The sequence below is a fragment of the Dendronephthya gigantea genome, unplaced genomic scaffold, assembly GCF_004324835.1.
Source record: "Dendronephthya gigantea isolate DGI-Jeju-01 unplaced genomic scaffold, DenGig_1.0 000181F, whole genome shotgun sequence".
Taxonomy (NCBI): Eukaryota; Metazoa; Cnidaria; class Anthozoa; order Malacalcyonacea; family Nephtheidae; genus Dendronephthya; species Dendronephthya gigantea.
Window position 1 is genome coordinate 207,065 of NW_021163191.1, and position 16,701 is coordinate 223,765.

Genomic DNA, 16,701 nt, shown 5'->3' on the forward strand with positions numbered 1-16,701 from the left:
AGAAAAAGCATATTTTTTAAAATCTTTTTAAGAAAAGAATCATCTAAAAAAGTTTTCCCCTGAAACGTTATAATGTATTTTTATGCACGCAGCTGGAGCCTGGAGCATTTACAGCCTCATGCAGAAGCAACTGTTTTCGGTGACAAAGTTTTATTGTGATCCGTCAAATACTTTATGTAAGCACAATCTTGAGATTCTTTTTGTTTGTAGGTTGCACGATATACACTTTCGCCAGCCATTTCTCCCTTAGTACTACTCAGCTGTTCCTTGGGTTTGAAGCTGGTTCGCGGACGCACACGTTCATGCTGCTGGAAGTCATTTGCTGTTACCGAATGACCTTTAAACTTTTGAATGGGTTTCAAATAAAAAGTATGCTCGTGGAGGTCTCCGTATCTTTTGAACGAACCGGCGTCGTATTTTGGGAATTGAGTTTTATAGGAAGTCTCGTCAGCTAGTTTTACTTTACTCGAGGGGATGGTTGGGACGGGTTTGGAAATTCGAACGCGTGTGGTTTCCTTCGGCTTGAAATCGGCCATCGTTTGTGTGGTCGTGTGAAACTTTTCCTTCGGTGGAGTATAACTGGATTCCTTTGGTTTTGCTTTGACGAGGCTAACATCCCACTGACCTTTGTATCTTTCTCGGTTCGTTGTCGTGAAATCATGAGTGGTGTCCATTCCAAGGTTTACTGTTGCAGGATATGGGGCACATGGTTTCGCTGGAGCAGGGAATTCGCCTGTAAGAAGTAGTGCATGGTATTATATAAGGATACATATACCTTGCATGTCTCTGAATTGCCGTCTTGGCGTTATTCAGCCGTGTACAATGTGGCTTAAATTTTCTACAAACCTTTTTTATAACTTGGAAAATCTCTTTGTGCTTGTGTGGTTGCGTTAAACCTAACTCTTTCCGAAAGCTTTATGGTCGGTTTTTGACCTTTAGGCGAGCGTTTAAGATCTTCATCGTGCTTTTTGTACGTAGCTTGATGTACCGTTTCATGTTCGTATTCACCCTCAGTTCCCAATTTAATGGCGGCTTCTCGAGGTCCACAAAATTCACTCTTTGGTGCAAATTTCCCTTGGTACGACTCTTGATTTACTGTACGTAAATTACCAGACTTTGCATCTGGGTAAAGTATGGAACCCATGAACGAAGGAAGTTCGGAGAAGCACATCGTTGGTTCGGCTTTTTTCTCCCTAAATGTTGTATTGTGAGTTGTTTCATCCGAGAATTTGTACTTGGGTTGCTGTGTGGAACTATTCACCGGGCGAGTGAGCTTGATTTGGCTAGGTTGTGCTCGATTTGCGTACGCAACGCCATACGAGGTCTTGCCGTCAAATTCTTCCTTTGATACGTCCTGGTAATTATCTTCAATCTAAACGTTTTCAAAAAAATTAACAGTTTAGAGTGTAGCTGAGCAAGGAGCTCTTTGCTCCCGAGGTGACTTAGACAAAAAATTAGAATATTTTGACCATTTTTCCGGCAGAAGACAGTCAAGACACACCAGAAATATTCTTTTCATAGTCTGGAAAATTGAATGATCACTGAACTGTACAGGTGCACCATCCGCGCGTGTATTTTGTATGTGAAGGGTTTGATACGGACCAATAGCTCTGCATATAACAAATACACACATGGACGAAGAAAAAAACATAAAAAAATGTAGGGACATATTTTCCTGTCTGTTTAAGATGAGACAAATAGAAAACGCGCACTCCAAAAGACTAGTTGTCGTGAAAATGTCAAATGCGCGCAAACTTACGTTCAACCACGAGCCGAGGAAACCGCCCAAGTCCCCAAGTTGTGATATTCGTTAAATTTGGTGCCAGCAGCAGCGTAACTTGCACAGAGGCAAAGTTGCGCGACACTAGTCCGCAAAAACTCAATACTAGTCTGTATGACTATAATCGATTGATTCTATACCTACCTTTACCGGCTTGGGAGGACCTTCAAAACCACTATGTTGAACAAACTCCGTGTTTGTTATGGTTCGGAAATCCATGGGGGGTGGATTGGGGTTTCTCAGTCTTGGAAGTGGACGTCTTATCTTACGTACAAAATTGCAGGGTGGGGTCTGGTAGGAGGATTGATAATCTGTTGAACATTCTTTAAGACCTGCTCTCTTAAGAACAGTTTTCCCTTTATCTGTGATTTTCGTACAGCCCTCGTGGCGATGGAACCGACTGGTGAAAACAAGGAAACACATCTTTATATGATCTCGGGTACACAGGGACACCCTTCTCCCCTGTTTACGTCCATTGTGTTAATCCCAGTTGTGAATTAAGATATTTGATTCAAAGCAATTTACGACTTACACACAGGAGTCGAGCTTATAACACACAACACATTGTTTACACGTACTTGAACTGCTACCGTATTATTTGATGGAAACAGAATTAAATAAACTGTATAGGTTATATAAATAACACTCTGACAGATATTATTTCATATAATTATGACTGCCTGTTATCTGAAATCAGACCCTACATTTTCGACACGATGACGACATAGTTAGAACAAGATGCCTATTCTGGCGGTAACTGCGTCGCGTCAATCGTTGCATGCAACTGTACTCCATTTCCTGTCAATATTTATTCCTTTAGAAAAATGTTTCTTTCTTAGGGTTTCTAGTAAATAGAGCACTTCGTACAGAATATAGGGGTAAAACTGCATTAAACGATATGCGTGAATAAGGCTGAGTTTGGAATCATGTACTCTAGGAATCTGTTTGTACTGAAATTTGTTCGCGCAGTGCGCGACGCAGTAAATATATTGAGATTTGGGATCTGGAGTGATCTGGAGTCTGGCCCATCGAGAGTCGAGACAGTCATGCCATTGATAGGGGCAATGAGGGGGGAGGCGTTCTCAAATGCTCCTTAGCCAAATCATGGGTTTTCAAATCAACAAATCTCCCTAAAAGTTTATTTATCGCGTTGAATTGATCTCCTAGAAATATCTTCTGAACGAAAAGAAGCTTCATTTTCTAAAGTAATGCATGTATGAAATAGCAATGCCGATATACATACACAAACAAAAATAATGGACACATGTATTTAAGCAGAATAAATGTGTTTCAACTTACCCACAGTCACAAAGCTCGCATACGCATTTCAAACCCTTTTCTCTAAGTAATTGTTGTGTTTCTGCACTGTATATATCTCGCTTCAAATTGTTTGAAACCATTATTGCAGTGCGGCTAAATTAGCCGTACTGATCAGCTTCCAATTTGTAATCTTAGATCAGAGTAGATGTGTTGCGGAGACTGACTAACTTCACGAGTTCACGCCGTCGCCACTACAAGATAAAGACGGTTGGATTTTGCTCTACGGTAAACTAAAACTTCAAAGTTTATCAGAGCAACACTCGTGTTGATAGTAAAGCGCTGTGTTGTTTAATTCATTGCTAGTGGCAACCGCATACATTCAATGGGTCAAAAGATCATTTGAAAGATATATTTACATATATCTACAATTACACCATCATTATCATCTGTTCGGCCATTTGATAGTGTACCTCCAATTTTGAATTTGAAATTAATTTCAAATGAGAAAATAGCTTAAATAACTTTCTTATCTTCTCACTTGCTTTAAATTGGATTTAACTTACTGACCATCATGTTACTAAACGGACAATACATGATATACGGTGATTTGGGCGAAATACACATGTAGAAACGGGAAATGGCTCGCATTATAATCTTCGAGCATGCGTTGCAATTTGCAACTATGAATGAATGATGAATCTATGATTGCAATTTGCAGATATGTTTGCACTTTGCAAATATAGATAGTGGAGTGTCTTTGAAGTTTTAATTCAAGTTGTTGAAGTTTGGACGTTTAAAATGGAAACATCTAGATTTAAAGACCATAATTAATAATTTCTTTGATTCTGATTGGCCAATGTCGCAGCGCGTAGCTAATTCCACGAGATTTAAATCGAATGAAACACTCACTAGTCACTATTTGGAGTTATTGGTGTTGTCCATTTTAAAATCCTTTCAATAAATTGCATCAAACGTATTTTCCTGCTGTCTCTCAAGGGGTAAACTCAGTCGTTGAGTGAAGTAAATAATTATGGATGCGAGCGAACTTCATTGCACCACAAACGTCGAGAAGCTCAACGAGCAAGGCATAGTTTTACGGCGAACAGTCTATAAATCGTGCAGTACAATTCTTGGTCGTGATCAATTTGATGATATTCTATTGAGAATCGTATCGAAGCAGCAGATTGCTCAAAGTTTCTTGTTAAAAAAGATTAGCATACATAGACGATTTGTTAGAGAAGGGAAAGCTACCATTAAACTCTTGACACAAAATGTTCTCGTGATGCTATCGAATTGTCCACCGGACAAGCTTGCTGCTTTTCTGGCATGTCTGAAAGTTAAGCTTGCTGTAAAATCTAATGAAGGTTTTACAGGGGACAGAAAGCGACTTCGCAGTGAATTACCACGAAGTTTCGAACACATAAGTCCGCTGGTTGAAAATGATTTATTGAGGGCAAAAGAAAATATTGCCCCGGCAACATTACATGACAAAACCCCCAAACGTAAACGATGCGAAGGATCAAGCGACAATCTGCCACGAAAGAAGCTCATGATTACCTCAAACAATGCTGTGAAACCAGCAAGATCAAGCGTCAAGTTAAACAAGTCCCAGTTACGTGTATTAAATGCTGTGAAATGTGGTCAAAGTGTTTTCATCACTGGAAGTGGTGGAACTGGAAAGTCATTCTTGCTGAGGAAAATTATTGGTTTGTTGCCACCCCATAATACATTTGTTACAGCAAGTACTGGTGTTGCTGCTTGTCAGATTGGAGGCATGACCTTGCATTCCTTTTCTGGTGAGTATAAATATATAACAACTTTTTGAATGTGAAAAGTAGCAATGTAGAAATCATTGCAAATATATTAGCTACAGTACAGTGTAGGTGCCAGGACCTACAGTATAATAGGTGCCAGAAATTATTTTTAAATATTATAATTATTTTTATAATTTCTGCTCTGTACATACTGCGCTCTTGTAAGATTCTGCCAGACACCATTTGCCCTTATTGCTTCTAGTGAACTGCTTCTTAGCAACACACTATTGAATGACTAAGTGGTTATCAGGTTATAACCCATGGACATAAACTGTTTTGCTGAGGCATTTAGTTACCATACATGCATGTGCATGCGCACACCTAGCTAGTACGTACTGTACTATTCGGGGAGGTCAATTAATGCACTCACAAGATATGCTGGCGTGGGTACTTACAGAATTTAAATGTCTCAAATTTGATGGAGATCCAGACCTATACATAATTGTCATGAAAACTGCGGCCAGTCATCTTAGGGTCTAATAATTATTAGGATTGAAGGCCACAGCTAACTAGCTCCCATAGTTAATTCCTTCAATCTGTACAGACCTCAATCTCTCGATCTAGAATATAAAGAAAAAAATAATATATTTGAGGAATATAGCAATTTAATTAACGTACACTTACCTCAATCAGTGGCATACTGTAATAGTTCGCATGATGTGTGTATATTTGCTCAACATTTAGACACCAATTTTAGCATTCAAAAATAGCTTTCAAATATAATTTATAAACCCAGTCAAATAATTATTGTTACGGGTATATATACTAAAGTTGTTGTGCAAATATGCAATATAATTATATTACATACCCTACTCGTGGGCGTTAAGCATGCGGGAGGGTGTGTGGGGTGCTTATATAAATATACCCTCCAGTTTAAGGTTGTCGGTTAAACGTTGCTAACGTCAGTCAGTAATAGCACACAAGCGTCGATCAGTAAAAGTATAACTTTCCTCAACTTGCTTAGTTGCTTGGGAATCGCAATTATTAATTAGACAAGTCGTCTCACTCGTCTGTTGATAAACCGACCAAAAGGTAATGTGCTTTCTTTAGACGCGCTTCAAGTGTGACGTGTTCGTTGGGGTACACCTCCCAGTGAAGATATATAGTCACGCCGCCCAATTATTATGTCCTACTACATGGACGGGTGGCAGTGTTTATAATTGTAATAGTTTTTCTTGATGTTTTAATTATAGGGATAGGGTGTGGGAAAGGCAACCTGGAAAATTGTATAGCCATGGCTTCAAATCGCATTCATCTTCAACAGTGGAAGAATTGCAAGCATTTGATAATCGATGAAATATCCATGATAGATTCTGAGTTATTCGACAAGATAGAGGCTGTCGCACGTGCCTTGCGTAAGAATGATAGGCCTTTTGGGGGAATCCAACTTATTGTTTGTGGGGATTTTCTCCAGTTACCACCAGTTATTAAACCCGGAGAGAAAAAGAAGTTTTGCTTTCAGGTGAGAATTCTTTATGGTTATTCTGTTATTGTCATTATTCTGATAAGTTTTGCCCGCTTAATCCCCTCTCCACCCCATTTGCTAAAGATTGATTTGTGAAACAATCTTGTATGTATATCTCCTTCTAGAAGCTTTCCAGGAATAATAAATGATTGTAAAAAATATTTTAGGCTGAAAGTTGGTCGACATGCATACACAAGACCATTGAATTGATTGAAGTCAAAAGACAGTCAGATCCTCTTTTTATTAATATCCTAAATAATATTAGAGTGGGAAGGTACGTATCAAGGTTTGCCGTCATGATTATTGATATTGATAGAATAAACCTCATTGCACAGGTTCCATCTAAATTAACCAAAAACGGTTGGAACTACTTCGACTAAAAAGACATTTTTTACTGTCGCCGTCTTTGTGTAATTGTGCCCGCAATCTTGGCGTAATCAGGTGTAATATAACACTACACGCATATTTATAGCTTAGATGGTAACAATGTCAATTGCATGGGTCTGCGGCGCAGGCTATGTCAATGAAGCATGCGTGTAGTTAAATGGGAGGGTAATTAATTCTGCGCGTGTACACGAGGACTACACGCAAAAATCCCGCGAAGGTATTACAATGTTCAGAACAACAATGCCACTGGACCAATCCCGACCATTTTATAAATTTTATATTTTTCTTAATTCTATTTATAATACCACTATATTTATATCTTACTACTATATTATTTTACTATTTTATTTTACTATTTTTACCATCAATACTATAAATGCATGATCATTTCCAGTGTTTCCACAATTTTTTTACACTCAGATGTCCAGACGAAGTTGTCGAACGGTTGTCGAGAAGCAAAGAGAACAAAATAGATTCTGAGGGCATATTAGCCACTAGGTTATGTACACACAAAGAAAACGTGGACCAGATTAACAAAGTACAGTTACAGAGTCTACCTGGAAAGGCAAAATCATTCCAAGCAGTGGACAGCGATAATAATTTTAGCAAGACTCTAGATTCATGCTGTCCTGCAAAGGCAAAACTGGAGTTGAAAGAAGGCGCTCAGGTGTGTTCTTAGCTATACCATGCATGAATAAATCGTTCAAGGAGATGTTTTCCTGGCGAAAATGTTTGCATTGCTGCATGTGTTCCACTGCACATACCGCGGCCATCTCTGACATCATTCCTTAATCCTGATTCACATCTCTATTTGTCCCAAAAATTGTGGATCTTTTGATTGGGAATTAACAATCACTGCATGACAATGGAATGATATCCCCGATTCTTTGTGAATTGGCCTACTTCACATTACATAGACGATACACTTACTTGCCATTTGATGATGATGACTGCAAGTCAGTGAAAACGTTGGGTTCAATTTTAACAGTTTCGGAGTGTCCGTTTATTGTTTTGTAGTTTTCATGCAAAAAGAGAATCGGAGAATGTTCAAATAGTCGTAGAAATTTCACTGCTTACAAGGACCGCCGTATACTCTAGTTCAGTAGTTGTTAGTTTTTATGTGCCGGATATTTGGCTATTACTTATTGTTTCGATAAATTGGACATCAGAAATCAGAGACTTAATTGGCTGCAGTTATATTTGAAGCCCAGATTGTACACTTTGTTGCCTACCTTTCAAGCCTACAATTTGCAACTCTTTAAATGTTGTAAATAATACTTCAATTCTTACTTAAGGTACTGCTGACGAAAAATTTGGACGTAGGTCAAGGATTGGTCAATGGTGCACGCGGTGTAGTCAAAAGTTTTTCTACGGGAAATACAGGTGATTATTATATGTGCATATGCTGATATGTTTCGAGGCAACTACCTTCATTTATACAACCAGGGATTAGATTTTAAGCGATGTGTGAATGGCTTAAACGTATAGTAGCTACTGCGTTCATAGGTAGCCCAACACTCGTGGTCCGCGCGCGTACACGCTACTCAGTGATTGCATATATTAATTTATCCTAAGGTTGGCAACCACTGAGCTATATAATAATTCCTGGAGGACCGGCTCGTCATTTTTCGGTAACTTCGCCGCCATCTTTTTGTCCGCAAAAACATGGCGGACATCGCCCTTCTGCGCAACCGCAGAAGCTCTGCTGACGCCACATGGTTCCTTTTGGCCATGGTATTTACCACTGACCGGGCTCAATTATGAGCCCGCTACAGCAGTATTCTCCCCCCTGGATTTAGTAAGGATTTAGTAAACAACAGGTTCTCCCCCCTGGCCTTTATAAGAAAAATTTCCCGTGAAAACTTGTTTTGTTTTTTTGAAATATAAAGTCATGAAAACATCATTAATTGCATTTTTTTGAAATATAAAACTTTTTTTAAGATGAATACAAGTCGTAGACGCTGTTAGCCTGTTATTGCCAACGCAAGAACAAATATATGTTAAAACGTCAAAAAATTGTGGACAAAATTGAAGATCTTAATTCTGACACGAACTGACAGGTGTTTTTTTTATATTTTCATTATTTCTACATTCCTATAACAAATGCTTGAACTTTTTGGCATTATTGTCGGACATTTTGGGGACAATTGGATATTTATGGACATCAATTAGACTTTTTTGAACCCTGCATGAACAGCAGAATTACTGAAAGTATGCAATTAATAATGTTTTCTTGAATGGTCTTGAATGTCTTCAGAACAATATATCTAGGTATAATCCAAAGAAACAGAGGCCAAAGCTCAGGGGCAAGATGCTTGGCAGCTGACTAAGTGCAAGAATATAGTTTCAACCATGAGTCATATTTGCATAATACACTTTTCAGTAAGGTCATCAGCTTAATTGTACCTCAATGGGCTATAAAATTTTCAATATTATCTAATTGCACCCCTGGTCTTATTAATGAATAATATTCATCCATCCATAGACTCAATTACTCCTGATTAGCCTATTGAATTTAGCCCTCTTGAGTTTGATACCATAAACAGAAAATTATAAAAGTGGCTGCAGATTGAAGATACACTGCTCACACAATGCATGTTTATATTTATTTCTTTTATAAATATAACAATGGTTATAAAAATACCAGCCAACAACAAAATCAGATAACATGGTAATTAAGGATAACAATGCAGATTCATAACAATGTGTATAATGTGCTTAATACATCTCAGTTCAATGTTCCAACAAATTGCATGACAATTAATAAGCCATCTCTAGCTTGCTTTATTTCATAGCATCTTCATCCTGAAAAATATAAATGGAGATCTGATCAAGATTTATTCACAAGGTGCAAGAAGTTAAAAAATCAATTAATTATAAGCCATGATAATTGATTTGAATTTGACAAGGCAAACAAGATAATATATTAACTAGGTTTTAACAGTCACCATCATCAGAGGTTGAAATTTACACTGTTTGCAGCAAAAATCTTATTACTTTGTATCAGCACCCACTCCACACTTTTGTCAGTCAGATCATGTTAATTATTGCTTAAATCTAATAGACTCACTGGGGAAAGGTTTACCTATTCACATTATTGTTTGCTATCATGAAAACAAAATAGACCAAACTCAAAGATTGACATTGCCAGGAATTTAATTCCTTCCCCACACAAGTCAAGAAAATGATAAAGTTTGAGTATATAACATTGCACATGTACCAAAGGTCTAAAATAGTATATTTGCTGTTTGTACAAGTTTTGATGGATTTATATGGCTCAGAACCTTTGGTAATCAGTTTATATTCGAGTCCAAAGGCAAAAAACTGAAATTGTTTTAAAAACCGGCTTACCTGGATGCCATAAAATAACAGCCGAATGACAAAAATCATTCCCCCGATAAGTGAATTAGGCCATTCAAAACGTCAGACATATAGAGCACAAGGCTACGTCTCCTTTCCATTTGTTGAACAGGAAAAAAGAGGATTTATATGAAAAACAAAAATATATACCGAAAGCTGAAAATATTTTCATAAAAACCAGGAGGGAGATGGACACAGTTTTTCACCTTGTATCGCGGTATGTCAGTGGTAACTACCATGAGCAAAAGGAACCATGTGGCGTCAGCAAAGCTCAAAATCCGCCATGTTTTTGCGGACACTTTTTGGTGGCGAGCCGGTCCTCCAGGAATTATTATATAGCTCAGTGTTGGCAACTTTATCAACAATTATCAATAATATATCACATACATACATGTCAAACTTCGATAAAAACTGAAAAACTACCACAAAATACTGCAAAATTAATAAATATAAATGAACTTGGATATATTTTCTAAATTTCGACATAGTTTTTAGCTTCAAAATGTATTGGGAAATACGGAAATTTGTTCATTTAAAATAAAGTTTTTGAAAATATATTGTCGAAATTTTCTTGTCGATAGGCGGGATCCAATTTACTCTACATTACGTCACCTTCGGAGTCAATCGGAGAAATCCCGAGTCAATCCTATTGGCTGCTGAAAAGTCGGAAAATTTCCGAAGATTGCTCCATGAGAGAACAGCCAATAGGATGAAAGTGATAATTTATTCACATTATTAGTACTAGGGAAATTTACAATAATCAATCATGCATTAAAATTAAGTATAATAGTTCTACAGACTATTTACAAAAACAACTTAACTAGACTACTCGCTAATGTTGGAGTTCCATTCCGACAACGTAATGTCGTTAGTTGATGTGATGGACGCAGTCCTCCAACTTCGACTGCCACGAACACACACCACGCGAGCTCTAAGCAAAGCAAAGGCGATCTTTCGTCGTAACCAGCTAACCACCATAGATGGAGAATGATTCTTCTTGTCAGCCAGCTTCGCACCCAGGAAGGAAAGAAAATGTTGGGTCTCTCTTCCGCATCCGCCAAAGGCGCTGAAGACGACCGGTGTGAAGGAGCCATGCTCGACCTCAACAATCCGTTGGTTGTAATGTCGCTTCTTTTCCCGTTCGTTGGCTTTAAACGAGCTGCTCAACGTCTGGCGTCGATGTGTAGAGGCGTATGGGTTAAACACCCTTACATCAAAAAATGCCTTTTCACATCTCTGCCAGAACCTCTCGCAGCAATGTCCACTCTGGCGTCATCGGCTGAGTTAGCACTGGATGGAAGAACCTCGCCAGTCAAAGGAGCAAGAGCAGGTTCAATTGAAACATCGTAAGCAACGTCATCGATAGCAGCAGCAAGTAGATCACGGATCTCATTATGTCTTCGATGGATAAAACCTCCTTTCAGGCACGACAGGGCATGATCTACCGTGAACGATTTTCCACAAGCGCAGAAAGATGGAAGGCGTTTCAAAGGCCATCGATAACGCATGTAGATTGCATCAAAGAACTCACGCTTGGTCAAGATGTAGCCCTCTTCAGCAAGTGGCAGAGCAGTTAGCCAAGCTGAGGATCCTTTCAACTGGGCGAGGTCATTTGCTCGAATCTGCTCTTCACTCATGCTCGATCTCAAGTTCTGTAGCAGCAACGAGTTCCTAGCTTGACGTTGTTTTGCAATCTCACGGCGAAGATCGTGGATGGAATCTCCATGTTCTGCTGATGGTGTACCATTCTGGTGGATGATTCTACTTGAGAGAAGATGACAGATGGTTGTGGAGTTCAAATGTTCTTCATCGCAGATGTCGTTAAAGATCGGAATACCAAGACCTCCCATACGAGCTGGAAGCGAAACCAATTGTCGCTCATGGATGGACAAGCTACGGTTATCGAGGAGCGCAGGAAGGAGCTTCAGGTTGATGGTGTCGTCAACAAGCTGCATCGCGGTCTTGATACCTGGAACGGCACGAATGTGGTAAGTAAATCTGTGCCGAAAACCCGAGACAAACGCCGTGTATGCTGCTTGGGGTTGGAATTTGGCAATTTCACTCAAAACGTGAAGTTGCTGGCACCATTTACTAACTAAAGAACTAATATACTTATCTTTTCCGTCATTCGATCCAAGATATCCTCCAAGGTACTTATGCCCTTCACTTGAAATTCGTACATTAGTTCCAGCGAAGATCTCAATGGCAGTCTGCTCCAGGTGTGGCTTCACAATCAACCAGGATTTATCAGCTCGCGGGTAGTAACCAAGACTCGGACCATGCACGGCAATCTTCTCCCACCAGGCACGCAGTTGCATTAGCTTACCTGCCCCACTAAGGTCATCCGCGTACGCAACATGCCTTACATCACTAGCTTCACCAGATTTAATCATGAGCAGGAGTGGAGTAATGGCGACGGCGTATAACGGCATGGCTAACGGATCACCTTGCGTGGTACCTTCAGCTGATGCAATTTCTTTACCACCTTGCACGAACAATCTTGAAGCTGTTACATAACAATTGAACGTATAAACAGCCATTGCAGGACAAATGTACTGAATGTTATGTAACATGATCTTGCGGTTGATGGAATTGAACGCATTGGTGGCGTCTACCAGTAAGACAGCGTCTGTTTCTTCTTCTTCAAAAATCTTCGACATGGCGTGAACAGCAGCCTCGCAGCCTGATTGTTGTCCTGCACATAGCTGCAAGTCTCCTGCGCTATCCATGATTTGTGGTTTAATGGCAAAGACAATTGATTTTCCAATTATCCGTCGTAGAACCTCTCCAATCCCAATCGGTCTGACACCAGGGTTCTTGTCCAGAGGTATTAAGCGACACGCTAAGAAGGTCTCTAAGCTGGTGGTCTGATCTGCTCCGATAACGACCTTCTGGGTTGCAAGTGTTCTCGCCATTAACGCTATTGCGGATCGTAGATCTTTGCCGGCATCTCCATAGTTGCGAGACACCAAAATATGCCGCCATCCAAGTGCGTCAAGACCTGAAGGACCAGCAGCACCTTGAGTCCTCAATGCTGCTTTTGCTATGGCTGCCTCGTCGATGTTGGCGAATAACGATGGATCGACATATGGAATTTCACCATCAATCATGACGGAATGATCCTCAGGTTGTGCAGGTGGATGTTTCTGCAAGAGGTCCTTGTACACAGCGTCATTAAGAGGAAGAACTCCACCACATGATTGTTCATCCAACAAACGTAGAGCTGCGTTCACTTTGCCACGAAACATGAGGCTAGCGAAGGTCTTGGAAAGCTGTTCATTCGAAACCTTTCTAGTAGCCAGTAGTGTCGACTGGATGGTTCTGCATTCCCGAAGTAACCCATCAAAGTTACCTTGTTGCCACAAAGCCATGCGCCGAGACAGACAAGTCACATGGTCTTTCGATCTCGATTTGAAACTCGGTTTTTGTAAGAGAAGAGCAGGCATGATCATAGTAAGTTTTAAAGAAATATCATGCAAGATCTCCGAGTTACTGTTCCAAGCGTTAACAAGTCTCTCCAGTTCCCTGACGTATGACTTTCCAGCAGCTCCACTCGGCAACATAAACAGATTTTTGCGCCAAATAACCACCTCTTCATAGGCTGCGTTAACAACTTGCTTTAGATCGTCTTTAGTGAGGCTGCCCCAAACACATGGTGATCCGCTATTTTGAGAACTTGAGGGAGTAACCGGATCGACAACAATAGAACCAGGCATACTTGATGTTTGTCCATCTTGTTGACTCGCTCCACCAGTTGCGTGTTTTTTCCTGCATGAATTTAAATGTAGCGACCGTCCTCGTTCCGAACCAAATTGTCTCGGGCACAAATTACATGAAATGCGCGCTCTCCGTCTTTGCTTTCTTGCGGCATAGTTTCTAATTAGCGTGCTTCGTCACCAACCAATTTACCAAATCACGTAGCACGCGGTTAACGGAATAACGTTCGCAAATATAATTTAACGGTCCAAACTCGAGGAATAGCAAAATATTTGCGTAAAAGTTCCAAAAATATATATAATATAACCAATTCGAACTCACAGAATTCACAGTTGAAGTAGCACTGGAAATTATTCACGCTAAAAGCAATGAACGCGTAACCACTCCAATGACCAATGTTCGATGTCCAAATCTTGATAAAGTCACAAAATGCGCGAAAACACCAAGTTAACAAAAAATAACACCAACGTTGTTTTAAAGATATCCTTACTTAAGTAATAACGCAATAATGTTTCTAAAAATTTAGCAGTAATTGTGTAAAAATTTCAAATGTCACGGAGCACTATTTTTTAGCGTCTTTACGCCATAGTGCGCGTGCGTTCCCAATAGGATTGACTCGGGATTTCTCCGATTGACTCCGAAGGTGACGTAATGTAGAGTAAATTGGATCCCGCCTATCGACAAGAAAATTTCGACAATATATTTTCAAAAACTTTATTTTAAATGAACAAATTTCCGTATTTCCCAATACATTTTGAAGCTAAAAACTTTGTCGAAATTTAGAAAATATATCCAAGTTCATTTATATTTATTAATTTTGCAGTATTTTGTGGTAGTTTTTCAGTTTTTATCGAAGTTTGACATGTATGTATGTGATATATTATTGATAATTGTTGATAAAGTTGCCAACCTTAAGATAAATTAATATATGCAATCACTGAGTAGCGTGTACGCGCGCGGACCACGAGTGTTGGGCTACCTATGCTGCGTTGAGACGATTAAATTTCATAAATGGCACAAGGTTTTACATTTAACGAAAGGTTAAATTAAGTTTGCATGACCCCAAATTTAAGTACTCCTGACATATACGGCCGATGAATGTTGTATTTATAATGTGACATGCAGCCTTGCAAATTTCTATTCCACATAATTAGTAAAACGGTCAGAATAAATTAAAAACAGCCAAATTTCGTGCAAACAGCTGTTCCCATCGTGAAGTTTTCCAATGGTATCGAGCGACAAGTGAAGGCGGAGAAATGGGTAGTAAAAACTGGAACGGGTGGTCAAGTTACAAGAACTCAATTACCATTGCAGTTAGCCTGGGCTATATCTATTCACAAGAGTCAGGTATTTTATGTAGAATGCGTTACACGTTGTTTTCGATTCTCTTTTACGTGTACTTATATAATCTTATATACATATGTGCATAACTATGATGTATGATAGCTAACCACCACAAATTTTCTTCAAACTCACACTATACACTTACTGTACGTAATGATTTTAACCATCAATAATGATGTAGCTACATATATGCAACACCCCATATTGTTATCTTAAACTCTCCAAGATGAGATATACGGTATATATTGCCTATCAGGCGAAGTAAAGAGGTATAGTAACTCCAAAGTTCTCGATTGTTACTTATAGGGTATGACACTTGACTGTGTGGAAATATCACTATCCAGAGTTTTTGAATGCGGTCAGGCTTACGTGGCGTTATCCCGAGCTAAGAGTCTAGAAGGTCTTCGTGTATTGGACTTTGATAAAAGCTGCATAAAAGCTCATCCACAAGTTCTAAATTACTACGTTCGACTCAGAAGGCAAGCAAAACTTGAAAGCTGCCAGGCCATACAATGAAAACAACACAATAAAACAATACAAAACTTTAGTCATAGTTATACGGTAAATACATTATTTATATTTTCGGTTTTCATTACATGAAGTTCTGTTCATTTGAAATATATATATATAATTATATAATATATGTATATATACTAGTATAGTTATAGTTGCATATAATATAGCTATATGCCCGTAAATGGTTTGTATTTATTAATATTAATATTAAGAATTGAGATGAAATGTTTCGTTATATTCATACATTGTTTTAGTATTTTTGTCAATTTCGAAAAACAAAGAATAAAAACTGGGTTGAATATGACATATATGATACTTAGAAGCAGGGAGGTTCGATAGAAAAATAATTTCACGAGCTTTTGGTAAATGAAAACAAAACAAACACACTTTTGCTCGAACATAAGATATACGAAAGTCAGATAATCTAAATTGAAGTTGTAAAGAAGACGCATGCACATATATGCACAAATATTTACATTGCGCGCAATTATTGATTGAAGAAAATGAACAGCGATGAGTGACGCAGTAGGCGGATATATCTGACCTTGATCACTGTCAAAACATACCAACAATTTGACGCAGTTAATGCTTAAAAGTAGATTAACGTCAGTCACGCTTTAACAAATACAAGTAGCTACTCTGGTACTTTCAGCAAGGGGGGGGGGAGATATACCACGACCCTTCAGCTTTGTAGAATTAACGTATCCGAAAAAAACCTTTGATGAACGCAAACAAACTTCCACTGCACAATGTGGCAATTATCGCGCAACTGACATTCCATCGTGCAATGTGTATAAAAGAGGGTTATCTAACATCAGCAAATATTGAATACGAATATTCAGAAATGCGCACTGAATCTTGGTTACGCAATTTTTCGATGATAATTTAATTTCGCCTTGTTCTTTGTAGATACGAAGGGATGATTTGAAAATTTTTCATAATATTTGCCTGATTCCCTCGAACCCAGGTTGCTCCCCCCCCCGCCCAACTGACAACTATATACGTTTAGTGCATCGTTTCAAGTTTAGACTTGCAGATCCAGAGCCAGAGGTATCAAA

The 16,701-nt window shown here is 38.9% G+C and overlaps 2 protein-coding genes across 3 annotated transcripts; one reads left to right on the forward strand and one right to left on the reverse strand.

Annotated features, from left to right (window-relative positions):
- Positions 1-52: 52 nt before the first annotated feature.
- On the reverse strand, positions 53-3,384 carry LOC114538358 (stabilizer of axonemal microtubules 1-like). The gene is made up of 4 exons (XM_028559527.1): positions 3,080-3,384; positions 1,925-2,180; positions 847-1,372; positions 53-733 (listed from the first exon to the last, which is right to left on the reverse strand). Exons 1-4 carry the CDS (start codon positions 3,178-3,180, stop codon positions 117-119), a joined length of 1,500 nt encoding a protein of 499 aa, XP_028415328.1. The 5' UTR covers positions 3,181-3,384; the 3' UTR covers positions 53-116.
- A 579-nt stretch (positions 3,385-3,963) lies between these two features.
- Positions 3,964-15,695, forward strand: LOC114538357 (ATP-dependent DNA helicase PIF1-like). 2 transcript variants are annotated; one of them, XM_028559524.1, is made up of 7 exons: positions 3,964-4,836; positions 6,048-6,316; positions 6,487-6,593; positions 7,127-7,373; positions 8,002-8,089; positions 14,985-15,130; positions 15,434-15,695. In XM_028559524.1, exons 1-7 carry the CDS (start codon positions 4,071-4,073, stop codon positions 15,641-15,643), a joined length of 1,833 nt encoding a protein of 610 aa, XP_028415325.1. In that variant the 5' UTR covers positions 3,964-4,070; the 3' UTR covers positions 15,644-15,695. The 2 variants fall into 2 exon arrangements, with proteins under 2 accessions (XP_028415325.1, XP_028415326.1); XM_028559525.1 differs by lacking the exons at positions 14,985-15,130; positions 15,434-15,695 and adding an exon at positions 8,648-8,971.
- The last annotated feature ends 1,006 nt before the right edge of the window (positions 15,696-16,701 follow it).